The sequence below is a fragment of the Neophocaena asiaeorientalis genome, unplaced genomic scaffold, assembly GCF_003031525.2.
Source record: "Neophocaena asiaeorientalis asiaeorientalis breed wild unplaced genomic scaffold, Neophocaena_asiaeorientalis_V1.1 scaffold118, whole genome shotgun sequence".
In the NCBI taxonomy this organism is placed as follows: domain Eukaryota; kingdom Metazoa; phylum Chordata; class Mammalia; order Artiodactyla; family Phocoenidae; genus Neophocaena; species Neophocaena asiaeorientalis.
In genome coordinates this window covers 385,430-412,835 of record NW_020175528.1, presented here as the reverse complement: position 1 = coordinate 412,835, position 27,406 = coordinate 385,430, and the positions used below count along the sequence as shown (strand labels likewise).

The following is a 27,406-nucleotide window of genomic DNA, read 5'->3' as shown; positions in this document are numbered from 1 at the left end:
GGTTGGGCAACTTTGTCTTGTTCCTGATCTTAGAGGAAATGGTTTCTGTTTTTCACCATTGAGAAAGATGTTGGCTGTGGGTTTGCCATATATGGCCTTTATTATGTTGAGGTAGGTTCCCTCTATGCCTACTTTCTGGAGGATTTTTTTCATAAACAGGTCTTGAATCTTGTTGAAAGCTTTTTCTGCGTCTATTGAGAGGATCATATGGTTTTTCTCCTTCAGTTTGTTAATATGGTGTATCACATTGATTGATTTACATATATTGAAGAATCCTTGCATTCCTGGGATAATCCCCACCTGATCATGGTGTATGAGCCTTTAAATGTGCTGTTGGATTCTGTTTGCTAGTATTTTGTTGAGGATTTTTGTATCTATGTTTATCAGTGACATTGGCGTGTAGTTTTCTTTCTTTGTGACATCTTTGTCTGGTTTTTGTATCAGGGTGATGGTGGCCTCATAGAATGAGTTTGGGAGTATTCCCCCACCTGCTTTATTTTGGAAGAGTTTGAGAAGGTAGGTGTTAGCTCTTCTCTAAATGTTTAATAGAATTCTCCTGTGAAGCCATCTGGTCCTGGGCTTTTGTTTTTTGGAAGATTTTTAATCACAGTGTCAACTTCAGTGCTTGTGATTGGTCTGTTTATATTTTCTATTTCTTCCTGGTTCAGTCTCGGAAGCTTGTGCTTTTCTAAGAATTTGTCCATTTCTTCCGTGTTGTCCAATTTATTGGCATATAGTTGCTTGTAGTAATCTCTCATGATCCTTTGTATTTCTGCAGTGTCAGTTGTTACTTCTCCTTTTTCATTTCTAATTCTACTGACTTGAGTCTTCTCCCTTTTTTTCTTGATAAGTCTGGCTAATAGTTTATCAATTTTGGTCATCTCCTCAAAGAACCAGCTTTTAGTTTATTGATCTTTGCTATTGTTTTCTTCATTTCTTTTTCATTTATTTCTGAACTGATCTTTATGATTTCTTTCCTTCTGCTAACTTTGGGGGTTTTGTTGTTCTTCTTCTTCTTTCTCTAATTGCTTTAGGTGTAAGTTTAGGTTATTTATTTGAGATCTTTCTCATTTATTGAGGTAGGTTTATATTGCTATACACTTCCTGCTTAGAACTGCTTTTGCTGCATCCCATAGGTTTTGGGTGGTCGTGTGTTCACCGTCATTTATTTCTAGGTGTTTATTGATTTCCTCAGTGATCTCTTGGTTATTCAGTAGTGTATTGTTTAGCCTCCATGTGTTTGTATTCTTTACAGATTTTTTCCTGTAATTGATATCTAGTCTCATAGCGTTGTTGTCGGAAAAGATACTTGATATGATTTTAATTTTCTTAAATTTACCAAGGCTTGATTTGTGACCCAAGATATGATCTATCCTGGAGAATTTTCTATGAGCACTTGAGAAGAAAATGTATTTTGTTATTTTTGGATGCAATGTCCTATAAATATCAATTAAGTTCATCTTGTTTAATGTATCATTTAAAGCTTTTATTTCCTTATTTATTTTCATTTTGGATGATCTGTCCATTGGTGAAAGTGGGGTGTTAAAATCCACTACTATGATTGTGTTACTGTCGATTTCACGTTTTATGGCTGTTAGCATTTGCCTTATGTATTGAGGTGCTCCTATGTTGGGTGCATAAATATTTACAATTGTTATATCTTCTCCTTGGATTGATCCCTTGATCATTATATAGTGTCCTTCTTTGTCTCTTGTAATAGTCTTTATTTTAAAGTCTATTTTGTCTGATATGTGAATTGCCACTCCAGCTTTCTTTTGATTTCCATTTGCATGGAATATCTTTTTCCATCCCCTCACTTTCAGTCTGTATGTGTCCCTAAGTCTAAAGTGGGTCTCTTGTAGACAGCATATATACAGGTCTTGTTTTTGTATCCATTCAGCCAGTCTGTGTCTTTTGGTGGGAGCATTTTGTCCATTTACATTTAAGGTAATTATCGATATGTATGTTCCTATTCCCATTTACTTAATTGTTTGGGGTTTGTTATTATAGGTCTTTTCCTTCTCTTGTGTTTCCTGCTTAGAGAAGTTCCTTTAGTATTTGTTGTAAAGCTTGTTTGGTGGCGCTGAATTCTCTTAGCTTTTGCTTGTCTTAAAGCTTTTAATTTCTCCATTGAATCTGAATGAGATCCTTGCTGCATAGAGTAATCTTGGTTGTAGGTTTTTCCCTTTCATCACTTTAAATATGTCCTGCCACTCCCTTCTGGCTTGCAGAGTTTCTGCTGAAAGATCAGCTGTTAACCTTTTGGGAATTCCCTTATATGTTATTTGTTGTTTTTCCTTTGCTGCTTTTAATATGTTTTCTTTGTATTTAAATTTCGGTAGTTTGATTAATATGTGTCTTGGTGTGTTTCGCCTTGGATTTATCCTGTATGGGACTCTCTGTGCTTCCTGGACTTGATTGACTATTTCCTTTCCCATGTTAAGGAAGTTTTCAACTATAATCTCCTTAAGTATTTCTCAGTCCCTTTCTTTTTCTCTTCTTCTTCTGGAACCCCTATAATTCGAATGTTGGTACATTTAATGTTGTCCCACAGGTCTCTGAGACTGTCCTCAATTCTTTGCATTCTTTGTTCTTTATTCTGCTTTGTGGTAGTTATTTCCATTATTTTATCTTCCAGGTCACTTATCTGTTCTTCTGTCTCTTTTATTCTGCTATTGATTCCTTCTAGAGAATTTTTAATTTCATTTATTGTGTTGTTCATCATTTAACCTCTATTTCTTATAAACATCTAGTGAATCAACAATTATAGCCTCCTTAGCACATGTTTACTTCATATCAGTCAGCTAACTTCTCATGTGGGCATAATGAGGGATTTTAGTTTTGGTTGAAATTAATATTTTTACATAAACAATCATGAATGAATACATGAATAAGAACATTTTTATTAAGTAAAATTTACATACAATAAAAAGGAAGAGATATCAATTGTAGAGTTTGGGTTTTGGCAATTTTCTTACAACAACCATCTCAACTGTAGCACATTTTCATCTTACCTCCACAAGAAATATTCCTTGTGCCCTTTCCTATTTCACCTTCTCTTCCCATACCCATTAAGCCATGGCCTATTTTATTACCATTACAGATGAGATTTGGTTTTTTCTAGACTTTCATATGAATGGAAACATGCAGTATGTGATTTTTTCTGTCAAGTTTCTGCCCCTCAGCATAATGTCTGAGATTCATCCATGTTGTTATATATATCAGGAGATTGTTCCTTTTACTGTTGAGCAGTATTCCATTGTGTGAATACACCACAATTTGTTTTTTTATTAACTTGTTGATGGATGTTTGGGTTATTTCCAGTTTGGGGCTATAATATGTGAAACTATTTTAGTTTTGAAAACCCTCATATTTTAATGAAGTTGGCTGAGTTAATAACTCTTATTCAAAAGTATTTCCCCTTATGCCTCTAGGATATTTTTCCATCACTGTCTTCCATCAGAGTTGTTGAGACGTCTGATACCATTTTAACTATTGTATTGTTTCTCTATAGGTAATCTATATGGTTGTGTTTGTTTTCTCTGTAAGATTTTAGAATTTTATTTGTATCTTGAGGTTCTAAATTTCCACCAGTGTGTTCTGTGGTATATATATCCTGGGTAATTTCCTTAGCTTTCTCTTCCAATTTACTAATTCTCTCCTCAGCTGTGTTTAATCAGCTGTTTAACTCCTCTATTACCTTTTTACTTTTAATGACCATATTTTTAAATTTCTACTACTCTCTGGTTATTTTTAATCTATCTTTTAAAAGAATCATTTTATCCTTTTTTATGTTTTTAAGTGCTTTTAAATTTCTTTAATTTTAACATACTTATTTTATACTTTATATCTGACAATTTTTATTATCTGAAGCTCTTGGAAGTCTAATTGGACTGTATGTTTCTGCTGGTGCTCACTTTTTGGTGGATTATTTTCATGTGTGTTTTGCAATTTTGGATTATGTGCTCACAATTGGCATGGCTTTATCACAGAGAGTTCTGGTTGGTCTGGGTTGAAGTTGTGTCACTCCAGATAGCTTTTACATTTACTTCTTTCCAGCAGCCTATAAGTATTGTAAGCTCAAGACTGCATTTATTTTAATATATTGACTACCAGGCAGCATAAATTCAAACCCCAAACTAGAGTCAGAACAGCAAAGTACCTTTTTTTTAACTCATGTAGAACCCAGGCCAAATAAATTTTCTTGTTGTCTCTAGGTAGATTTTGATTATTTCACACTCTCAATGAGGGACTAGTCCATCAAGTATTTTGGCTTTATGCAAGCATCTCAGTTTCAACTTCCTGCCTTACACAGGGTAAATGACCCCCAACCCCAGCCCCATGCCCATTAAAACCTAAGTCCCTGGCTTTTTGCAACTGGCAAACACATTCTTGTCCCTGGTCTCCTCCCCTACGTGGCCAGCTTATTGTTACTTTCTTGCAAGGGAGGCCTACAGGGAACTCAGGTAGGAATCGGAATCTGAGCCTGGAGGGGAATACCTAGCTCCCAGGAGGCTGAGTGCTCAGCTTACAGCAGATTCTGGCTGGACCTCAAAGGATGAAGCCCAAGGCTCCCTATCTGTCCACTTTTGATGCCTTCACTCATTCCATTTGTAGTGAAGTTGTCCTTTACTCCCCTCTTCCCTTCATCCTACATTGGTCTTTTGAAAACAGCTGGGTCAATTTTTACTGTGTGTCTTTCTGACTCCAGTATATTTACTGAAAAATAAATGTGTCGTTTTATACCTCTCAAACCACACACAGCAGAACCATTTGCTTAGATTTCATAGCACGAGGATATATACATTAGAGCTTCAAAGTGTCAAGATTAAAACTGGGGACTCATGGTTTATCCATCTTAGCTCACACCTCCATTCTTCAGAGTGTAGGAGCCCCTGCTCAAGCCCCAATTCTCAGAACCATGTGTCAGAGCAGTAAGCCAACCCATTTTCTGACCCACTGGGATAGCCAGTATGGAGAACAGTCCTGAACCGAGAGTCCTTGACCAAATGCCAGCCATGAGATTCACCTTAGTCAGGTGATCTTCAGCTTTTTCCTGGGGTCTAAAGCAGAGTCCCACTACCCTGCTGCCCTCCATCTGGCCTCCCTCTGGGTCCTGCTTGCTTTTAGTAGATTCATGCTCTGAGAAAATGCTTTTCTTGAGTAACCCCACTGCGTAGATGCTCTCAGGGTACCTTGCTGGGAAGCAAGTGAGAATCAGGTTCTCAAGTCAAACCACAACCCAAGCTGCCCTTTCCAAGCTGAACTTAGCACACTGTCTTAACAAAGCTCTTTTCCTTAGAAAGAACTTTGGAGCCAGACAGGCCTGAGTTTGAATCCCAGTTCGGCCACTGACCAGTAGTTATTAGGCATGTGATTTAACCTCCTTGAGCCTTTCTCACCTGTAAAATGGAGATGGTTAAACATAGCTCAGGGCTCTTGTAAGAAAACAAGATGAAGGGTGTCTCCTGCCCAGCGCAAAGTAGAGTAGAGGCCCACAGGCGTGAGTTCCCATCTTCGTGACTTTACCAGCCAGGCCAGAAGTTCTGGCTACACAGCTGAGAGACTCCAGGTTTGAAGCCTGGGATCTGATGGCCTGTTGTGTATGTTGGGTGGGTACTGGGTGTTTGCTGCACAGAGTATTCTGCATGGGGCCAGGGGCTCTGTGGGAGCCCAGCCAACCAAAAATGAGCTATTCCAGGCCTTGTGTACGTTGGAGGTCACAAGGACACCCACGCCGGGCCACGTCAGGTTTTGAGCATGGGTTGCTCATGGTCCTGCTGAATTTTGCAAAGGAAAGGAAAGTTCCTTTGGGCTGTGCTTTTGACCTTTGAGCGTGTTATCTTCAAAGCCATAAACCTGGTCCGCTGGATTATAAAAGTAGCTCATTCTAACACGTTCGCCCTGCAGCCTGCTCCTTGCTGTCCAGCACACACCCACGGTAACCAAAGGCCACCACCATGACAAGGGACCAGAATGGAACCTGGGAGTTGGAGAGTAATGACAACTTTGAAGGCTTAATGAAGGCTCTGGGTAAGGGGGTTGCCAGAGGTGGGAAAGGGGGAGGAGGTGGGAAAGGGAGAGGGAGGGCACTGTGGAGCTCCCCAGACCTGTGTGCAAGCCTCACTCCTCGCTCTTTACCAGCTGTGTAGTATCAGGCAAGTCACACTCATTCTCTGAGGCTCAGATTCCTCATCGACAAGTTGAGAGCAATAATAAATGAGGCTATGTCTAGAATATCCTTGGCGTACAGAAGAGATTCACTGAACGGGGGAGGCACACGCACGCATATGTGAGGAAAGCCAGACTTGTGAGGAAAATGCAGTAGCTCCCCTGCCTTGTGATTGCCATCTCTTAGATAACAAGTTGGATCTGATATGATGCACAAATGACCCCTGCATTGCTCTTTCATTAGTCTTGTAGTGGAGAAGCACAAAAAAGAGTAGATAACAAATCTCTCAGCCTAGAGAAAATCAGGCTAGGAAAGGCTTTCATCATATACATCAAACAACTCACTGCTCACCTGACTTCTGAATTAGGCTCCAAGCCAGGGGCTCCATCACCACGTGTCCTGAGTTGACTCTCCTGTGGGATCTCTTGTGGGGCTGGCAGAAAACACACAAAACCAGAGCAAGTGGACCCACACAGGGGAGCTCACTTTTGGGGGCAGATATTATAGGCCAGGCCCTGGCAAGGAGCATTGGCTGCCTGTCCTTATTTCTGCAATGACCTCCTGATCACCTTTTCTAGCTTTAGATCTCTCCGCATAGGGAGTTCCCAGCTGGAACTTCTCTACGTGAAGCATGAGAAAAAAGGGCTGCGGGTGCGATCTGAGACCCAATAATTTGGATGTGATGATGGGAAGTCTCATCAGGAATGGGAATTGTGGGTTTTTCTGTGCTATTCACTTCTAGCTTGATGACACTTCCACCGTGTCAACAAACAAGGAGAGCTCATGTGACATGTTTTGCAATTTACAGAGGTTGGAAATTTCTTCATGTACTTTAGACATGTTTACAACACTGGATAGCTTTTTTCCCCCTCCTGGCTACAGAATGTTACCAATATACTTGGGAGAGGGGGGAGGAGACAAAAATCCCCGTATCAGAACCCTAACCCTGTCGCCCCTGCTTTTAGCACCCTGAGTGAGACTAGAAATGGAGTCCTGTTTCCATACGTGAGTAAATGGGCTGGAAATGAGCTCAGAACTAGAATTCTGAACAAGATCATACAGAAGAGGAAACAAAACCAGTGGGCCAGCTGAGGCTTTCTCTCTGACCTTGACCAATATTTTAACCTTTCCGCACCAGTCTCCTCATCCACCAGATAGAGAAATAACACCAACCTTGTTTCTCCAGATGATGTTAGTGGTTGTTTTGAATGATTGAAAGTACTTTAACAAGAGCTATTTGGTGGTTTCAAGCTTTCAGCAGTGAACTGAACAAGCCCAACTCAGGGAATATAATAAGAAAGCAATTTTGTGTCCTTTGTTGCTTATTCTTAAATTATATAAAGTCCTACGGTGGCTTTAGGTACAAAATCGAGTCTCAGTTTAGTTTTCGGCTGTACAGGTTGGGCCCCTGCAGCCCCTCTTTCTAGTCTTAAGGTGAGAGGCAAGCACTCCTGTCACCATCCCCTATTCCTTCTGGGGGATGCCGGGATGCAGGGCACCCTGTCAGCTCTGTGCAAAAAAATCCTCTTCCTAAAAGCAGCCTTCCTCTGGACTCTTTCACACCCACTTACACCCTCCTTGTGCAGGAGGGGTGCGTGGATCGTGAATGTGATGTTTGGATGTCTCTGTCCAGGAGGTTTTGGAGGGAGTGGCCTTTCCAGTTCTCCTTGGTATCGGACACCTCTTATCTCAGAGCTACAGTCATGACTTCCAATTCAACAACTTAACTACATTGATTTCACTGTAATGAGCAAACAGGTTGACCCCTTTGTACGAGTCTCTGCAGTGGAGAGGGGTGGGCTCCCACTTTCCTGATGGAGATTAACACCATAGAGGGTGGTACTAGCTAAACCCAGAATGTGGATGTGCTTGGTGCCTCGGTTTACCCAGCTGCTGATGGCCTACAGTATCTCTCAAGGGCTCAGCCAGAAGCAGCCAGGTGGGGCTGCCTCCCACAATTGAATCTGCTGAAAGCAACCCAGCAGGAACTTCCCTGGTGGCCCAGTGGTTAAGACTCCATGCTTCCAATACAGGGTATGTGGGAACTATGCCATGTGGTGTGGCCAAAAAAAAAAAAAACCAAAATGCAACCCAGCAGATCTGTACAATTTCCTCCACATCCACCCCACAAGACAGGGGTTGCTTTCCCAACACTGACAAGTCAGTGAAGCTTGTCTTCTTGCCCTTTTGAGCGTGAAGCCCTTCGCATTTGGGAAAAACATATGTGGAGATCCTCCCAAATCCCCAGATATGAAAATATCACTAAGTATAACTCCATTCCCTGCCAAAGAGCTGTCTCTTTCTTAGATGTTAATCCCTAGCACCAGGGAGTCGGCTTTCTCTGTGGGCCTGGCGGCTGGTTCCCTAGGAAGGAGATACTCCTGTCGAGAGGTGGGTCTGGGGACAAACTGTCTTTGTTCCCAGTTGGTGACTCACTCCACCCCCCCGCCTCCCCACATGACCTGGCTGCCAGCCTCAGCAATGACACATCAGGGCAACCTTTGGGTTTGCCCCAAATTTTCAAAGTCATTCGCTGTTCAGAGAATGGGTGACAAGGGTAGATTGTACCTCCTCTCCTGCCTTCTTAGATCTCCTGTTTCCTGAGGCCCTAGACTCTTTCTTGGCAGTGAGGAGAGCAGCTGGTGAACTCCTCTACCCTGAGGAAGCTGTCATGCCCTGAGGTCCTCCTTCAGCTTGGATCGGGGAGTCAGGGAGTGGAGAATTGGTCTTCAGTCTAAAGGGCAGACCTCTCAAAGTGAGGTCCCCATGCTGTGAAAGAACACTTGGAGAGAGTCCATTCACTCTGCCCTGGAGTGAGACCAGCACTGCACGTACCTGGGGAATCATTCAGCTTCTTTACCAAAGCTTTAGACGACGCCCGTGGAAGCCAGGGACGGTGCCATCTGCAGCAGGCCCGGGCCCAGCCTCTGTTCTCAAGGAGCTCAAACTGGTGCAGGGAGTCAAGCTATAGCTGTGTACAAATTGCATTCCTGTTCTCTATTATAGTGTGATAAATCACCCCCAAAACGTGGTGGCTTGATTTTATTATACAGTGATTTTATCATCGTCTCTCATAGTTATGGGAACTGACCAGGTTCACATAGGGGGTTCTTGCTAGGAGGCTCTCATTCCATTGCGGTAGGACAGTGGCTGGGGCCAGAGCCATCTCAAAGGCTTCTGGCTCCTGTGTCTGACAGTTGGTGCTGGCCAGCCGCTGAGACCTCAGAAGGGGCTGTGGATATCTAAACGTGGTGACCCATGTGGCCTGCGTTTCCTCATAGCACTCTGGTTGTGCCTAAAGAGACAGGAGGCAGCAGCTGAATGACCTTTTATAACCCAGACTCAGAAGTCACACAGCATCTCTTCCGCCATATTCTATTGGTTGAAGCAGTCATGAGCCCACCCACATTCACGGGGAAGGTACATAGACCCCGCCTCTCAAAATGTCAAAATCCTATTGTAAGAACAGCCTGTAGGATGAGAGGTGGTGGTATTGCAGCCATTAAAGAAAGTATAGTCTGCCACAGATGGGACAGTGGGTGATTCTGTCCCTTGGGCCTGAAAGGGCTGTGGTGACAATAGAACAGTGGTGACCGGAAGTGTGTGCGCTGAATGGTGATGGATGGTAACTAGACTTGTGGTGGTGATCACTCTGCAGTCTATACAGACGTTGAATTATGATGCTGTACACCTGAAATGTACATAATTTTTTAACACAGTGTGTGTGGCAGTGAGGGTGGAGGGAGCTACAATAGATGGATCGTTGACGGTTTCCTGAGTACTTCTGGGTGGGGTTTTGAAGGAAGGAGAGGAGTGCTCTACACAAGGATAGAGTCAGGTCTGGACCTGTAAGCATGTGCCAAGGTCAGGCTGATGAGGATGTGGGCGGCCAAAGGAAGCAGAAGCCATATTACCAGGGAGTGAAGTGCAAGGGCGGCCGCAGGGGTAAGAGGAGTCAGAGAGGTACCAGGGCTGGATCTTGAAGTGGTGTGACACCATGTGTGATCATCACCCAGGGACATCAGGTAAGGAGAGGGTCCTGGGAAGAACAGTGTACAGAGGAGAGAAGGGCCATGATCACACTGACAGCCAGGGCGTGAATAGATCAGCAGAGACAGTCAGAGAACTGAAGGAGGAAGTGGCTGCAGTCGTCCTGGGAAGACGCGAGAGCAGTGTCAAGGAGGGTGTCCAAGAGGTTGTCCATAGCCGGAAACTGACTAGATTTGGTAACTAAGTGGAGAAGAAGCAGGGGGTGAGCCTAAGAAATAAAACCCCATCATGTAACTTTAATCAGGAAGACAGGAATGTATAATGGAAGGCATCTGTTCCAAAAGTACTCAGGGACTTCCCTGGTGGTCCAGTGGTTAAGAATCCACCTGCCAACGCAGGGGACACGGGTTTGAGCCCTGGTCCGGGAAGATCCCACATGCCGAGGGGCAACTAAGCCCGTGCGCCACAACTACTGAGCCCGTGCGCCACAACTACTGAAGCCCGCGCGCCTAGAGCCCATGCTCTGCAACAAGAGAAGCCACCGCAATGAGAAGCCCGTGCACCGCAACGAAGAGTAGCCCCTGCTCGCCTCAACTAGAGAAAGCCCACGCGCAGCAACGAAGACCCAGCACAGTCAAAAATAAATAATAAATAAATAAATAAAAATAAAAATATTCAGTTAACATTAAACTTAGACATATTTTAGGAAATCTTTGTTCAATAATTTGTAACCATTAGGAAAAATCCAGTTCTCTTAATTCACAAAAGAAGGTGGGGATCATCTTCTATGAAGAGCATCTTTTCATTGAAGTCAACATGTACAGATTTAAAAGAGCAGTGGCGGGGCTTCCCTGGTGGTACAGTGGTTGAGAATCTGCCTGCTAATGCAGGGAACATGGGTTCGAGCCCTGGTCTGGGAAGATCCCACATGCCGTGGAGCAACTAGGCCCGTGAGCCACAACTACTGAGCCTGCACATCTGGAGCCTGTGCTCCGCAACAAGAGAGGCCACGATAGTGAGAGGCCCGCGCACCACGATGAAGAGTGGCCCCCGCTCCCCACAACCAGAGAAAGCCCTCGCACAGAAACGAAGACCCAACACAACTAAAAAATAAATAAATAAACAAATGTGGGGTTTAAAAAAAGAAAACAATTTAAAATTAATCAATATAATCATAAATAGCATGTAGGTCAAATAATAAAAAGAAAAAAAAGAAATAAAGAGCAGTGGCTACTGCAAAAAGTCCTAGTGGGTCTCTGGAAAATTCTACCAGGAAAGCGGTAACCTTAGAGGCTGAAGTCAAGCAGCGGCCACCTGAGTGGTCTTTGCTGGGAAATCTTTCCTAATTACCCACAACGTTCAAAAGCCTGTCCTGACTGTAAGGGGCCAAAGTGTAACATCAGAGGTGAGCGCATGCACAAAACGTTCTCAGGCCGTGATAAGATCGTGCTAGCGTGAGCTTTCTATACATTGTGTCATTTAATTAATTCAGTTTCAACAAATGCCTCGAGCACCTATGACCTGCCAGGAAGAGCTCTAGGCATTGGTGAAGCGGCGGTAAATGAGGCAACACGTTCCCTGCCCTTGCGGAGTGGGAGAGAGACGGGGTAATGGTTTAAGACTCTTTGGGTAGTGGTAAGTGCTTTAAAGAAAATAAAAAGGAATTCTTGGGTGGAGAGTGATGGGTGGTCAGGGAAGGTTGTCTGAGGAGGTGACGTTGGAGCCGAGGCTTGAATGCTGTGAAGTGTTGTTCCGGGCACAGGGCACAGCAAAGCCTGGCGTGTTGGGCGTGTGGTGAGCCCAGGGGTAGGTCAGGCCTTATGATGGGCAGACTTAATCCATCTTATTCATATTCTGTAAGGTTCGCTATGACTACAGCGTGAAGAATGAATCACAGGAGGGCAAGACTAGAAACACGGAGGCCCGTTACGGAAGCTTCTGTGTTGTTCAGGCAAGAAATGATGATGGTTGGTTTAGGGTGGTGCCCAGGGCTGGAGAAGAGAGGACAGATTCAGTGTATATTTTGATGGTAAAGCTGACAGGGCTTGCAGATAAAAATGAAGCGAGAGGAAATGGAAGAAATGAAGACGGCCCCCAGGCTTAGGCCTGAATAGCTGGGAAGGCTGCGGCCCTATCAGCTGACATGGGGAAGACATGGCGGGGAGTGAGTTTGGACAGGGGTGCCAGACAGGCGGGAATGCGTTAAGAATTCTGATTTACATCTTTTGATTACAGATGCCTATTACCCATCCAAGTGGAGTATTAAAATTGGCATGTTGATATAAGATCTAGAGCTTAGGGTAGAGCCAGGGATAGAGCCAAAGGAATGCTTGCCATTTTAAGGAGTGAGGAATCTGAAGGTCAGGGAAGTGAAGGAACTTTCCTGGGATCACTTGTGGCTGGAAACTGGTGTTGCTCAGAGAGGAGCCTGGTCTGCCTGCTTCTAGCCCCCAAGCACTTGCCATAGCTCGGTTCCAGGTGCAGGTGCTAAGCGTGGGGTTAGGGGAGGGGGAACTTTGTGCTGAGCAAAGTTCATCAGGATGGGGACCTCCGGAGCAGGCGGGCAGGACCCTCAGATACATTGCAAGAGGGTCACTCGGAGTCCCTGGGTAAAAATGAATGAATGAATACATGAATGAATGAATGAATGTCTGATTAGCCAACGAGGAGTTAATTTCACGGCATTTGGATTCCTGCCAGTGCTCACAAGTCAATAAAGTTGGACACTGGCCAAAGACTTTGCTTGTGTGGCATCTAGTTGGACCTTCAAACAGGGACAGTGCTGTAGGTGGGAAAAGCCCAGGTGAAGATAAGTTTGGTCCCTTCCTATGGGTCTCCCCTGGCGTGTAGTGGCAGCTTCTCCTCCTCGACCCCCATCCCAATGGTGCGGACTAGATTATGTAGGGGGGGAGGTGAAAAGTACAAGGGGAGCAGGGAGGCACCCCAGGGTCTCCAGCCTGCCTCTGCTGGCTAGGCAAGGGTTTGAATGAGGGTAAGAGAGAAGGAGGCAGGAAGGGGCAAAGACAGTTCCTCTTTCCATGGATTATCTGGAGGAGGAAATGACATGGAAAGACGGAGAAGATTGCTCTTCCACTCTGCTTCTCACAATGCCTGAGTGCTGAGGATTTGTGAATTAAGGAGTTCAGGTTCGAAGCCCGTGGAAGCTGCACTTAGAATGGGTTCCAGGTTTCATAGGATGAAAACGTGTGTATTTCTGCTCTTTAATTTACAAATCGCGTCTACCCTTTTAGGCTACAACTTTAGCTTCTTCCACAAGCATATTACAAAGCATTTTAATGTTGAGTAGCATACTCATATTTCAACTTTATGGCCTGCATTGTTCAAAATGCAGTTATGAAAAGTATGCTTTAATAAAGTCACTTCAGTGTTTTCGTTTTTTCTTCTGCAGCAGCTATAAGCCATATATATTATTCAGAAATCGCTTGCCTTTGTACGTTTTCCTCTGAGATAGAAATTCATTTCACCTGGCTATAAATCAGGCTCGGAGATACCTTTAATCCAGAAAAGCAGATGAAACATATTTGATAACCCTGGTGTTCAAACACCATACCAGGAAAATAATTTTCCCTGCAAAGTACAAAGAGTAAGTGTTTTTGTAGTCTGTGTGTGTATGCCTGTGTATTCTACAGCTGCAGTTAAACGTTTCCTTTTGACTAGAAATATCACAAATCCACCAACAGAATGTTTGGCTTCCTTCCTTGGAGTGGAGCAGAGGTGACATGATTAACTAGCCTGCGCCCACAGTGAAGGGTAGCCAAGAGGCCAAGCCATTTTTCAACCCAGAGAAGAAGCAATGTTTGATTCAATTTGCATAGAGCCCCTAGTAAGTTTCCCCGGCTCTGGTCCGAAAGACTGACTGGGGGTGGTGTTTCCAGGACAAACCTCTTCTCTTGGCAGTAGACATTTTTAGCTGTGATCTACCTCTCTGGGCAACCAGGGACAAGCAGTAATTTCCATTTGGGGAGGCTTAAACACAGTGTGTTTTAGTGGTGAACAATGAAGAGAACGTGTTTGTAGGCAAATTGCCAGGAGTGCTGTCCTAGCTGGGCAACTCTGAACCAGCCACTTAAATTCTCTGGGCTTTGATTTCCACATCTGTGGAGTGAAAATTGACTTGCTCTCTGAAGACCACTTAAATTTAGACTTCTAAATTTCTCTGTAATTCCCAATTCTTCCTTAGTACAGTTGACCCTTGAACAACAGTGGGGGCGGAGGCAGCAGTGGTATGTTAGGGGCCCTGCTCTCCGTGCAGTCAAAACTCTGCGTGTAACTTATGGTTGGCCCTCCGTATATATGTGGTTCCACTGTATCCGTGGTTCTGCATCCATGGATTTAACCAACCGCAGATGGTGTAGTTCTGTAATTACTATTGAAAACAATCCACATGTAAGTGGACCCGTGCAGTTCAAACCCGTGTCTTTCAAGGGTCAACTGCAGTTTTGCCTGGTGCCCTCCCCTCCGTTTCATCTGGTTAACTCATGACCTGTGGTTTTCTTTCCTCAACTCCTAACTGTGTCTCCAGCATGGTTTAGCACAGCCTAAACTTCTCCTCACTCAGCACAGAGGGCTAGAGCAGGAACTAAAGTCGTTTCTACCCTTTGGTCAACCTATGGAATGACGAAACCAGTCCATGCAAAAAAAAGGTTTGGCCAGGCTGGATTAAACGCCCATGTGACAGGCCAGGGCTATGTGACGAGGGAGAGGGTAGATCAGCCACCATTCTGACTGTTTCTTCAGAGTCCAGGACACTTGGGCTGCAGGGAATGGCAGATGGCTGTGGAGATGCATAAACATGACCTGAATATTTCACTCTGGACTGAATGCCGATCTGACCACTGTTTGACCAGAGGGCAAAAGGCCAAGGAGTGGAGGCCAACGTGCATCAAATACCCCCCAGCTCCTCGGCACTGTGTAAAGCATTTTTGCCATTATTTTAACTGAATCCTTACATAAATAACCCTATGAGATAAGCTTTCTTTTCCCCATTTTACTGTGAGAAACAGGCTCAGAAAGGGAAAGTGACTTCTCTGAGGTCACAAAGATGGGAGATCAGAGACAGGATTTATGCCTGGATCTGACCCTCACTCTTTTATGCCAGAAGTTCTAAACTTAGGCATGCACAGAATCGCTTGGAAGGCTTATAAAAACAAGAGGGGCCCAACCCCCGTAGGTCTAGGGTGGATCCCAGAATTTACATTTCTAAGAGGATCCCACGTGCTGTGGCTGCTGCCAGCCCAGGGGCCTCACTTTGAGAACCACCATCCTAGACCACAGTGCCCACGTTAACCAAACCATAAGTATCTCCTGAGCTCCTACTGTGTGCGCAGCCCTGGGCCTGGTTCTGTGGGGACACGGGAGCAAAGAGACAGCATCATCCTTGAACTCACAGAGGTGAGACTTGGAGAAAAAAATAATAAACCCCACGAAAGAGAGGAAAATGCCAGGTAGTACCTCCTGTGGGTTAAACCCTGGGCCTGGAAAGCAGGTGAGGAAGGAGGTAAGAAAGAACAGAACATGCTGGAGCAGGCAAGGCTGGGGCTGGGAGGAGAGGGGCAGGGATTAGGGACCAGATGTGCAGGGAGTATCTGGAAAAATGCAGAGGGCTCCGAGGAAGCCAGCTTATGAGATCTGGGAGTTGATTATGATGGTGCCAGCAACTACCGCTTATGGGGCCATTATCACAAGCCACCAGCCACTGGGCAGATCTCTTCACAAACACCATCAAATTTCATCCTCAAAATAGCCTGATGCAATTAGTAATAACTCTACTTATAGCTACTGGCTCTCTGCTGCTTCCAGATCTGGACCCTAGTGTCCAGCGATGGAGCTGAAGTTAGATGTCACCTGGCCCTTTAGGCTGTGTTTCTGGGGCAGAAGGAGAGAAACACGAATTGGAGTGTAACACGTTAGCCTCTGCCTAGCACAGGCACATGTTTATACCGACTAGAATGCAGAGAACATTCTTTTGCGGGTTTTAGCAGCTTTAAGGAAGGATTCATTGTGAAGTCAGATATAGTTGACCACTTGGTCCTGTCTAGTCTTCTCCTTTCCAAACAGGCCAGCAGTTGCCTTAAACAAGGGATATTACCATAATTTCAGGGACCAAATGACAGAGATAAATGCCTCAGAAAGGGGTTTGTCAAACTTTCCTGTATTATGTTCTGTGGAACCCTGGCCAGCTGGAGATCCCAGCACGGAGGGTTCTACAGCCACCTAAGATTGGGAAAGGCTGCATCTTCTGTCCTGCTCTTGGAGTTACAAAGCATTTTTCCCAGATTAAAATCTCTGTGAAATTCTTCAGTATAGAAAGCAGTCAGCCTGTCTTGGTTTTAATTGCTCATTTCTCAAACTTAGCTGATCATGAGCTCCCCTTTAAAAAATTTTTTTGACCACCAGTCTTTTATAGGCTGAGTCCATGGCAAATACAATGGGGCACCCTGGGCTCTATGAATGCTGGCCTAGATGCCTAGGAGGGTTCACAGCAGCAGAGAGAGCATTTATCTACCCCTATGTCCTGGGGCCTGCAGGCTGTGTGGCTTGGACCTGCCCCAGTACAATTTTTTTTTTTTTTTGGCAGTATGCGGGCCTCTCACTGTTGCGGCCTCTCCCGTTGCGGAGCACAGGCTCCTGACATGCAGGCTCAGCGGCCATGGCTAATGGGCCCAGCCGCTCCGCGGCATGTGCGATCTTCCCGGACCGGGGCACAAACCCGTGTCCCCTGCATCGGCAGGCGGACACTCAACCACTGCGCCACCAGGGAAGCCCCCGGTACAATTTCACGTGCCACAAAGCTGAAGCTATCAGAAAATGTCCAGCGTTGGAACGTGGTTGCTCCAGCTCCGAATTCTTGTAGAGCCCTAAGCCTAGAAAACAATTGCTGTCTGGTGGGGGCAGTGTGCATGAGCCCTGGAGAACATAAGCTGCCCCAAACAGAGAGGGCTCATTCAGCTGGATCCAGAAGCCCCTGTGGCTCTAGGGGAAACATAGAGTCAGAAGTTACTGGTATCTTGGGCAGCCACTGGAAGTGCACAAACTGGGGTGGTCTGACGTGATGGGATGGGTCAGCCCAGAGCTCGTGGAGCACGGTGCTGGCCCTGGAGCCAGGCCATCCTGGGTTCAATTACCACCTCTACTGCTTCCTCACTATATAATCAAGGGCAAATGACACAGCCTCTCTGAGCCAGGCTCTTCACTGGTAAAATGGAGAATAATATAGTACTTACCTCGTGGGTTTCTTGGGAGAATGAAGTGAGTGAAGCTTCCCAAGGGAGGTTCCACTATGGGACAGCATTCCTGGTTGGTTAAAAGGCATGGCTAAACTATCACCCCAAATACTACCAAAGGTCCACACAGCATGGCCCCCAGAGTCACCTTACCTAAAACTTAGCTCCTAAGTTCCCCCATAAAATTCTTTACCTCTCTGCTTCTACCTTGGTTACCTAAACTCAGAACCTCTATTTTCACCTCCCAGCTTGATCTTCCACACATCCTTCCAATAATCAAACCCTTGTGATTGCTTTCCACCTGTGTAATCTTAGACAAGTCACTTAACCTCTCTGGGCCTCCACGTCATCACCTATACCATGAGGGATTTTGGCGAGCAAAAGGACCTCAGTCCTTGTCTTCTTTGAGGAAAGAATTCAACAAAGAGACCAAGATTGTAAAGTGGGCACAGAGTTTATTAGAAGCACAGTACGTGTGGGAGAGCACACAAGCAGTTTACTTAGGGCAGAAGCAAGTTACACACTCGAAGGAGAAGAGTGGGGCGTCCTTGGGAGTGAGCGGCACGCAGTAGGGGCAGCTTAGGTTGTTAACATGGGGTTAATCTTCTGGGGCTTAGATGAGGGTGACTCCCCTTTTCCTCCCCTGTGATTGTGTCATCGGCAGTTCCTTATTTGGACTTCCACCAGGCAGCATTCTGAATCCTTCCCCTGAGCACCTAAGCGAAACCCACAGGGGTGGGGATGGGGTCAAAACGGCAATGCTAATGATATTATAATGATATTACAATACGGCCAGGGTTACTAGAGGGCGACTTGAGACCCCCCTCTGTGCATGTGTGGGGCTGAGAAGTCCTCTCTGAAGGCAAGAATGAGGAGGCTGCCAGTGGGCTCCTTTGTCTTTCATCCGGTCATCAGCCACCTGTGTGTTTCTATCGCACAGACTCCACGGTTTTCATGGGCAGAGTTTCTTGCTCAGATGCTACAAAGTTTCTGTTTTGGATGCCATTCCTCCATGTGTCCTGGCCTCGTTAATTGCAAAACAAGGAGGTGGCTTTGCCTTCTCCCTAATACCTATGCATGAGGAGGCTGTGCTTGGGCCCCACCTTGATTTTTCCTACCTCATGAGGAGTAGGTACTTCAACAGTAGCTTTCAAATTTCTTAAACCATTGAAGTCTTTCTCCAAACAGCCCCCTGAGAGGAAATCCAAGGTTTAAAACCACCCAGAGATTCAGGGTCTGAGATGAAGCCCAGAAATCTGTAGTTTTTACATCTTCCCAGGTGATTCTGATGGGCAGCCATTGGTGAATTCTTAGACCAGGCAAGTTCTCAACCAATAGTAGTGAACAATAGTTGAACAAAGCACTGGCGTGTATACACCAGCTCAGGCCAACTCGAACCTATTTCTCTTTTCAACTTAGGATACAGGTATATAATCCTTTTACCTTCTGGGTTGCCTGTTATTACTTGAAATTATTCCCTGACTTTATACAATTTAGAGTCCAAAAGACCAGCCAAGGTCCTTCCTGGATTCTGCTGTGGTCCAAGCATCCATCTTGGACCACTTCTTCTTGGTCCTTTAGGAGAAGGAAGGTGATAATGACCAAAGAGGGATTCAGGAAGAAATGTGTCAGAAGGGAAATGGGGAAAGAGGGTGAGGGAAGTGATGCTTGGCTACCAGGGAAGGACAGCAGAAGGGGTGGGGATGCGACCATCGGAGATGTTCATTCTCCGAATTGAAAGCGGCTCCATGAACTGTTGGTAACTGCTGGTCTCACTCATGGGCACGCTAGTATTTATCCCCCACCAGACAGCACACAGTGTGAAGTTTAATCACCTACTACCGTGGAGATGAAGCTGCAGTTCTCAGAGAAACGGCCCTCAGTGAATCTGAACTGTTCCTACTTTTGAAGTCGTTATTACCTTGGGTTATGAGTGAATCAATCTCAGTGTTTTTTGAAATCTTCCAGGTAAACTTTCTTTAAAAAAAAAAAATTAAAGATTTATATTGGCATCCGAAGATATCTGGAGAATTCACAGGCATAAAGGAGGTCAAAGGTCAAATATGATTTGGCTAGAGACAAAAAGCTTAATGATGTTTGTAGCAAGGGTAGAGATGTAGCAGTTCCAGTATTATCCTGTTTCTACCTCATTTCTATAGGACAGTGACATTTTGGCTTGGGTGACATTTTATACACAATCAGAGGTTAGCAGGAGGTGGGCTCAGCACTTAGCTTAGGAAGTGAAACACTCTATTGAAGGGCATGTTCCCTTTTACTTACAAATGGTCTCTCAGAAATGAATAAGATTTTCTTTAAAATATCAAGGCAAAAAAACAGATGTAAATGGAGTAGATGCAGCAAAACCTTGACAATTGTTGAATCTGCATGATGGGTGTGCCGGGTTCCTTGTACTCTCCCCTCTACTTTGGTTTGTTTGAAATCTTTCATAATAAAAATATAAACAATGATTCATCTTTTCCTTAAAAACAACAAAAGAAATGTCTGAGCAAGTGTTTATTAAGTGTCTGAAATATGCCTAAGCTGCGCTGGGGCCATGACTGAGGCAGAGCATCCCCCAGATCTGCTGTAAAAATTGAAGTTTGTAGGTATTCTTCCCTTCAGTGGGCATGAAAAAAAGATCCGTCTTTACCCAGGATCTAGACTGGTTATTTTTAAACAGTCTTTTTCCTTTTAAACCATGAAGTCTTCTGTTCAGCAAACTCTTAGGAGGAAACCAATATGTCAAATAGATAGAAGGGAGCTGCTGTGAGGGCAGGGGCATGTGCGTGTGTATATGTGTATGTGCACATGGGTGTGCACACACACACACTGGGGAGTTGCAGCTCAGGGGTGCTACCTCCCCTCCCACCAGGGCTCCCGAGGAGATGCCCAGGGACCCTGGGTTTCCCGACCGTTGACTGAGATGCCCAAACTGGCCGTGTGCAAGACAGCTCTCGTTTCCCACTTGAGCAAAGAATGTGGCCGGCCTGAGATCTGCATCTCTGGTCCTGTTTGGCCTTGTTAAAGAAATGAATGCGTCTGGCTGAGCACATCATAACCTCCACAGCTCCCTTTGCCAACAGATATTGATTTTGCCACCCGCAAGATCGCCATCCATCTGGCTCAGACGAAGATCATTGAGCAAGACGGCGATAACTTCAAGACAAAAACCAACAGCACATTCCGAAACTATAACTTGGATTTCACAGTCGGGGTGGAGTTTGACGAGTACACGAAGGGCCTGGACAACCGGAATGTTAAGGTACTGACCAGAGTGGAGTTTTCATCTGCATGGTCTTGGTGCAGGGGCTGGCTGTGTAGCTGCACGATGAAAAAATGACAGAAACAACCTGGGAGGCATCAGGAGAGGGGGACCAGAATGGACTTAATGATGCTGGCAAGAAGCAAGTATCGAAAGTTTAGTGGGAAGAAGCAGGCTGGCTTCTGCGTGAAGCTTATAAGCCAAGGAGGGATTAAAGGATGCTGACCCCTCCAGGATCCAGGGTAGGAGGCCAACTCATACACTGACATGGGCCTGGCAGGCAAAGCAAAGAGGCCAGGTGGGCTCATAGGGAAGGACGTTGACAGTGCCAGCGGGATAGCATAGCTTCCTCCTGGGAGCAGCTCCCCAGCAGCAGTCAAGCATTGCCATAGAGGACTGAGGCCTCGTGTTGCTAGAATTTTTTTTTCTTTTCAGGAGCTGTTGAGCATTCATATGTTCTTATATGAACTATCTCAATTTTAGATGATCCCAACTGATTTAATTTTTTTTTTTTTTAGGAAAATGCAATGCAAATCACACCAAAAAATCAGTAGACTAGATGAAGTCAGGCTTTCTCCAATCCTAGAAACTCCCATAAATCTCTGGCAAGCTTATGGCTTCAGTCTCAGCCTCACCTTAACTCTCAGGTCATAATCAAGGAAATCCTCCATGCATCAGAAGGCACACTTCTAGCCGCTTGAAGCTTTTGGATGTAGGGAGGCCCCTAAAATGAGCAGAGAACTCTGAGTGCAGAGTGGGGAGTTATCTCCAAGCCCGAAAACAGGAGTCTGCAGAGTAGGCAGGCCCGCATCCAAGGGGCTCTTTGTGAATAAGACAGAGGTTGGTAGCAGCGGGGAGAAGTAGGGCAGTGGTGGGAAAGGCGGGGCCATCGGCAGGTCCCCTCTCCTCCTGCATCACCTGGTGGTATCACAGCCCAACAGAAATGGGGGAAAATCCAATCTCAGCCGCATTTAAGGATTCCCGCACCCAAATCTTAGCATCTATACAAGAACGCCGGGGACTGCACGGTCCAGTGCAAGCCCATGTGGTTTATACAGGAGTGGGCAGCTTGAGCCCTTGTGGCACCCACTCCCTCTGTGCCAACGCAGCCACCAAGACCTCTGCCCTGGCTCCCAAGCTGAGGACGGCCGGGCTGAGATTCCTGTGCCCAGGTATCCGTGCTCTCAAGCCTGCAGAGGGCCACCCTCTCAGAGCACCACAACGAAGCAGGACCCACCACCCTGCCCTTCCCCTTTCCCCATGAGCCCCACTCCCCCCAGAACCCCACTCTTCTCTGGTGCTTCCAGGAGTTCCTTCCAAGTCGAAGTCTCAACTCTTCCCCCAAAGCTCTGGCTGCTCTCCCGGGGTGGGGAGGAAAAGCTGTCATCATTCTTTGGGGATGATTCTAAAGCCAAAAGAGCAGGACACATTTTATTTCTCAATCAAGTTGTCCCGCCACATTGATTATCTCAGCCAATGAGTCAGGGTTGAATGACATTTGGGCTCCTTGAAAAGAAAAGTGGGAAATGGAAAGCCCTTTGGAAATGCTTCCATCAAACCAGTCTTGGCAGGAGACGCTAAGCTCCCGAGCTCCGGAACGGCCCCTTGTAAAATCCCGCCCCGAGGAGTTGCTGGATCGGCAAGCTTTTCAGAGCTGTGTGGCTGCGAGGCCAATTCATCAGATACCAGAAATGATAGGAAAGTCAGTTTTCGAATCTTTGCAACTCTCTGCTGTTCTAACCTAATCAGTTCCAAATGATCCATTTTCCCCTTGCTTCTCAGTTTGGGGCGTGGGCTATTGAAAAGCAGGCCTGTCCTCTCTAACTCATTTTTTATCACCTTTGATGGTGGAGAACTCACTCTTACTGAAATAAGTCATGTCCTTTTGGCCCTTCCTGACCCTTAAAGGGTTCCATTTGTTAACACCTAGGCTTCTGCCTCTCCCTTCCATGCTCTGTCCTCTCTGAATTCCATCCTCTCTCCAAGATCGGCTCTTAGCCCTGCAGAGAGAGATAATCCCCTTTCTCACTTCTGGTGTCTGCTTTGCCTGAAGCAAAAAGCCAGGGCTAACAAACACACACACACACACACACACACACACACACACACACACACACGAGACTGAGGAGTACTCAGACAGAATTTGCCCAGCCTCCAGCAAAGGGCTGTTCCCATGAGAATCACAACACAGAGCAGGTGCCCTTGGCACTACCTTCTTCCTGTAACTTGACTGCAACCCTTTAGCTGGAGAGGCACGGCAGGGAGTGGGTGAGTCTCTCTCTCTGATTACTTTCTGTTGCCCACCCTTGGTGGCACACCCAAGTGCACAAAAATCTTGCGTCTGTGTGCATGTGTGCACTTGCGTGTCCTCGTATTCTCCAGGACTCCACTTCTTAACTCCTTGGTCACCCTCACGAGCCCCTCTGAAAGAGGGGAGACAGATATTCATTCAGTCAACATGCGTTAGGTGTCCTTGATGTACAAGACAATACGGGCTGGGGGATTGGAAGACACAGACCTTGCCCAAATAGAAGACGTGAGTCCTTTCTCATCTACGTGGGAGGGATCTCTGGAATATTCCAGACAACATCTCGCTTCCAGAAGAGGAAAGAGAACAACCTATGAATTAAGCTTCTCTAAGACATTCGAAACTGTGAGGCTTAAGATGGTCCTAAAGGAGGAGGAGACATGTTTTCTTTAAAAAACATGTAGAATTTTACTTTTAAATTAATTTGGGGAATATTAATACATATGCATGCTTTAAAAAAAATTAAACACTAAAAAGTGAAACTTCCTTCCTATCCTGGCCCCCAGCTCCTTAGTTCCCTCCCCAAGGGACAATTACTATTAAGGGTTTTTTTTTTTTGCCTCCTTGGAGAGAACGTGTACAAACATATGCACGCATCCCCATTGCTCCTTTCTTTTACGCACATGGCCCTCCTCCTTGCTTTTTTAACTTAAACTATACACTATGGAGACTGCTCTTCTCTGTAAGTGCAGAACTGCCTTCTCCTTTCAAGGGCTACGGAGCGGGGAGGAACCACACCGTATTTAACCAGCCGCCACTGATGCAATTTATGAGGTTTCCAGGTCTTTGCTGTAACAAACAACGCTGTGATAGGCTGAAGAGTAAAATAAGGAGGAGTAAAATTGTACCTATAATATATAATATGGTCAAGGTCAAATATTGCTTTAGAAACAGGTAGACTTAACAATCTGTAGAAAACAGATATCTACCAAAAAACAGACCTGAAGTGAATTTTAAAAAACCCAAAAACACGGGTTCGTTTATCACCAACTGGGTTTGCAAGATAGGGAGGAAAATAAACGCCTGGTCCTTAGCATACTATTGTTCATAGAGGCGTAATATCGTTTGGCACATACTTGGAAGAAAACCAACTCACATCAGGATCATTCCCGAGAAAGGGCAGCACCAAGACACCACCACTGCCTGGATGGGAATGATACCGTCAACCTCACATGCAAGCCTAATGTGGACACAGAGGTGGGTGGCCTTGAAGGACCACTTAGGGATAGTACACATCGTCCCTTGGCAGGTACTAAGACAGGTAAAGTGGGGGGAACAGGAGGAAGAAGAACTGGGCCAGGGTGTGAAATTTGTAAACATGTAAATTTAGTAAGAGGGGTTAGAGCCTCTTGTGGTTCAGCCTCTTGTGGCTTCTCCAACCTGCTGGTCAACTCAGCCTTGCTGTCCAGCACAAGCTCTGCATCTCTGCTGCCTTCCCTGTGCTAATTGATCAGCATTGCTGCCTGGAGGAAACCCAGGACCAGGAGAAGGTCCATCTCCCGGTTCTGGATGACAAGGCTGGCTTTGGAGCCATATGTGCAGCCCCCTGCTAACTAGGTAGCTTCCCTGCCTTTATTATTGCCCTACAGTGGGCAGTCCTCACAATGTGTTTCCTGTAGGGAAAATTCTCAGAAGTAAAATTTCTTGGTCAAAGAGTATACACAATGTTATATTTTGAAAGGTAATGTAAAATTGCCCTGCAAAAAGATTCATACCGATTTATATATGCACCAGCCCTGTATGAGGGTCCATGCTTCTCTGTACCCCCTCCAACCCAGTGTGTTATTAGACTCTTTGATCTTTGATCACAGGATGAATTGTATCTGAAAAACAAACAGACTTCACTTGCATTTCTCTTGTTATAATGGAGGTTGAATATATTTTCTTATGTTTAAAAGCCATCTGCTAGGGTGTTTCGTTTTGTTTTGTTTTTCCTTGTAAGCTGTTGGTTTGGTGTCCTGTGTTGAAATTCCTGTTAGGTTAATGATTTTTTCCTTATTGATGTACAGGTGTCCTTTGTATGTAAGGAAATCAGGTCTTTGTCTGAGATGTGTTACAATTATTTTTCCCAGTTTGTTATTCATCTATTGACTTTGAGGTATCTTTCCCTTCCAGAAATTTTACGTTGTGACATAGTTAAATTCATCATCTTTTCCCCCACCGATTTGGAATGCTGTCTTTACCATATGGTAGAATGGAAGAGTAGAAGTCTTTCAAAGAGAACAGAACTGGCCAAGATAAGTCGGTCTGGCTAGAATGAAGGGTGTATGTGGAAATGAGGCTGGTGGGATGCTGGCGTGGCTGTGGCTGAGAGCTCTGCTCTGGGGACGGAGCAGAAGCCCAGGAGTGGCTGCAGGAAATGCAACTGCAGGTTTACATGTGTTCAGTCCCCATCAAGACCATACATTTGATTTGCCTGGAAACCTCTCATTACAGACTCTGATCACCTGGGAAGGTGACGTCCTCGTGTGCGTGCAGAAGGGGGAAAAGAAGAACCGAGGCTGGAAGCAGTGGGTCGAGGGGGACAAGCTGCACCTGGTAAGTCCCCAGCTCCCCTCCACTCTGCTTATGCCAACCACCGGTTCACCCAGCCAGGCGCTTTGACAAGAAAAATGGCCATGCCCTCCTCCCCTAAGCTCCAGCCAAATGCGTGTGGTCAAATGCGTGAGCCATTCCCATCTGGCTCAGGGGACTCCAGGAGGAAATATATATGGCTGTTTCTCTGAACGGCTGAAATTAAAAGGAAAGTTCAAGATGCTGAGTTAGGAAGCCGAGATCCAAGGAGAAAGGAAGGGAACCTGTCAAAGGTCAGCCGGGGAAAAATGCGAGGCACAGAATTAAGATGCCCTGGAGGAGGGTGAGACCAGGCCTCCTGAGTGATGTGAGCCTAGGAAGGAGAGGGGTGGCGGCGGGCTCGGGACGCATGGGAGCAGGTTGCACTGGGAACTGCCTGTAGACCGCAGACACTGGCCTCCTATCCTAAGCTATGTCCACCTGATCCCAAAATATTCTAGTTTAATTTGACACCGGAACAGAGCAGTTGGAATAAATTATTTCTGATTTCCTTGTATAAATTATATCCATCTAGATAGCTTAATTTTTCACCCTTCAGTCTTTAAGGCAAGTGATTTGTCCAACATTCAATAGTGAGAAATCTTTCACTCCTTCATGCATTCAGTCACTCGTTTGTTAAATGAATGGCTCATTTAATGGATGGCTCTTTAATCATTCACCTGTGGAGTCAAGCAGGTACCTGGCTCTGGTGTCAGTATTCATGTCACAGGGTGCCCTTCAGAGCCAGCCTTGCCTCACCTGAGTTCTTTATTTCAGAGACAATGTCAATTGGTGATAAATGGGAGGCAGTCACTGTTTTCCATCGACAGTTTTCCCTACCTGCTCCAGTTTGGAAGGTGGATTTTTTTTAATTGTAGTACAAACCCCAACTGTCCCTGTGGCTAAGCCAAGGGATTCATCAACAACTGCAATGATTTTTGTGGTCGTTCCCACACTCGTGTTTTTCCTCTCCTCCCTCAAAGGGTCACGAGGCGCAGATAAAGCCTGGGGGCTCCCTCCGTCCAGATGTCTGACCAGGCAGGCCTGGGGGAGCCCTTCCGCAGCCCGTGCCCTGTCATTGCCTGTGCTGCCACCAACCAACGTTCTAATCACCAGAGGCCAGAAAATCCACAGGGTGCAGGGACAGCTCACCAGGCGCTTGCCTTCCAAATGCTCCCCACTAGATCCTGCCCTTCTTTGTGGCTTTGCTGCCTTTTATAAATTAAGCGATGTTGCTTTAATCACGAGAGTAGGAGAAATCCTGCTCAAGAGGATAATTTCTTTGCATTTTTCATTTTTATAGTTGTTCAAGCTCAATTCAAGTGTCAAAATCAAATTACTGCTACCTGCAGGGCACGCCAGCTGATTGGGTCTCTGAGAGGCTCTTTGCGCAGAATGACTAAGTGTCCTCTTTATTCCGGCTCCTCCCCCACCCCAACTCGCAGACACCCAGAGGGCTGGGGGTGGGCGGAAGGAAGGCCTGGCTTGTTAGTCACTCACCTGCTTCTGATGTTGCAGGAGCTGACGTGCGGCGACCAGGTGTGCCATCAAGTGTTCAAGAAGAAGTGATGGCCGTGAGAAGTGGGCCCCTTGTCCCCAGCTTCCCCAGAGCCTCTCGAGGAGCCCCATGTCTCCAGATGACCCCTCCCCAGTCTTGCCTTTGCTCACCACAGCCTCAAATGACCCTCAAAAGCACGCGCTCCATGCTCCCCATGAAGAGCTCTCGGCTGGCTTTGGGGAGCAGCCGCAGGAACCCCCTACTCCTGATAGAGCCCATGGAGGCATCTGGATGGGTTTTAAACAGAACGAGTGTGTAACAGTGAGAGACATAGCCATCCTTCCTTGAAAACTGGCATTAAACGAGAAAACAAAAATCA

At 45.8% G+C, this 27,406-nt stretch overlaps 1 protein-coding gene across 3 annotated transcripts; it reads left to right on the top strand.

Moving 5' to 3' along the window:
- The first annotated feature begins 454 nt into the window (after positions 1–454).
- Positions 455–27,406, top strand: RBP2 (retinol binding protein 2). 3 transcript variants are annotated; one of them, XM_024769025.1, is made up of 5 exons: positions 455–516; positions 5,911–6,033; positions 20,490–20,668; positions 25,413–25,514; positions 27,048–27,406. In XM_024769025.1, exons 2-5 carry the CDS (start codon positions 5,961–5,963, stop codon positions 27,096–27,098), a joined length of 405 nt encoding a protein of 134 aa, XP_024624793.1. In that variant the 5' UTR covers positions 455–516; positions 5,911–5,960; the 3' UTR covers positions 27,099–27,406. The 3 variants fall into 3 exon arrangements, with proteins under 3 accessions (XP_024624793.1, XP_024624794.1, XP_024624795.1); XM_024769026.1 differs by lacking the exon at positions 455–516 and adding an exon at positions 1,918–1,947; XM_024769027.1 differs by lacking the exon at positions 455–516 and adding an exon at positions 3,914–4,316.

Excerpts from the sequence above, each read along its gene's own strand:
- RBP2 (XM_024769025.1), top strand. The coding sequence starts at position 5,961 with ATGACAAGGGACCAGAATGGAACCTGGGAGTTGGAGAGTAATGACAAC. Across the intron at positions 6,034-20,489 it reads AGGCTTAATGAAGGCTCTGG|ATATTGATTTTGCCACCCGC; the intron begins GTAAGGGGGTTG and ends CTTTGCCAACAG. Across the intron at positions 25,515-27,047 it reads AGGGGGACAAGCTGCACCTG|GAGCTGACGTGCGGCGACCA; the intron begins GTAAGTCCCCAG and ends CTGATGTTGCAG.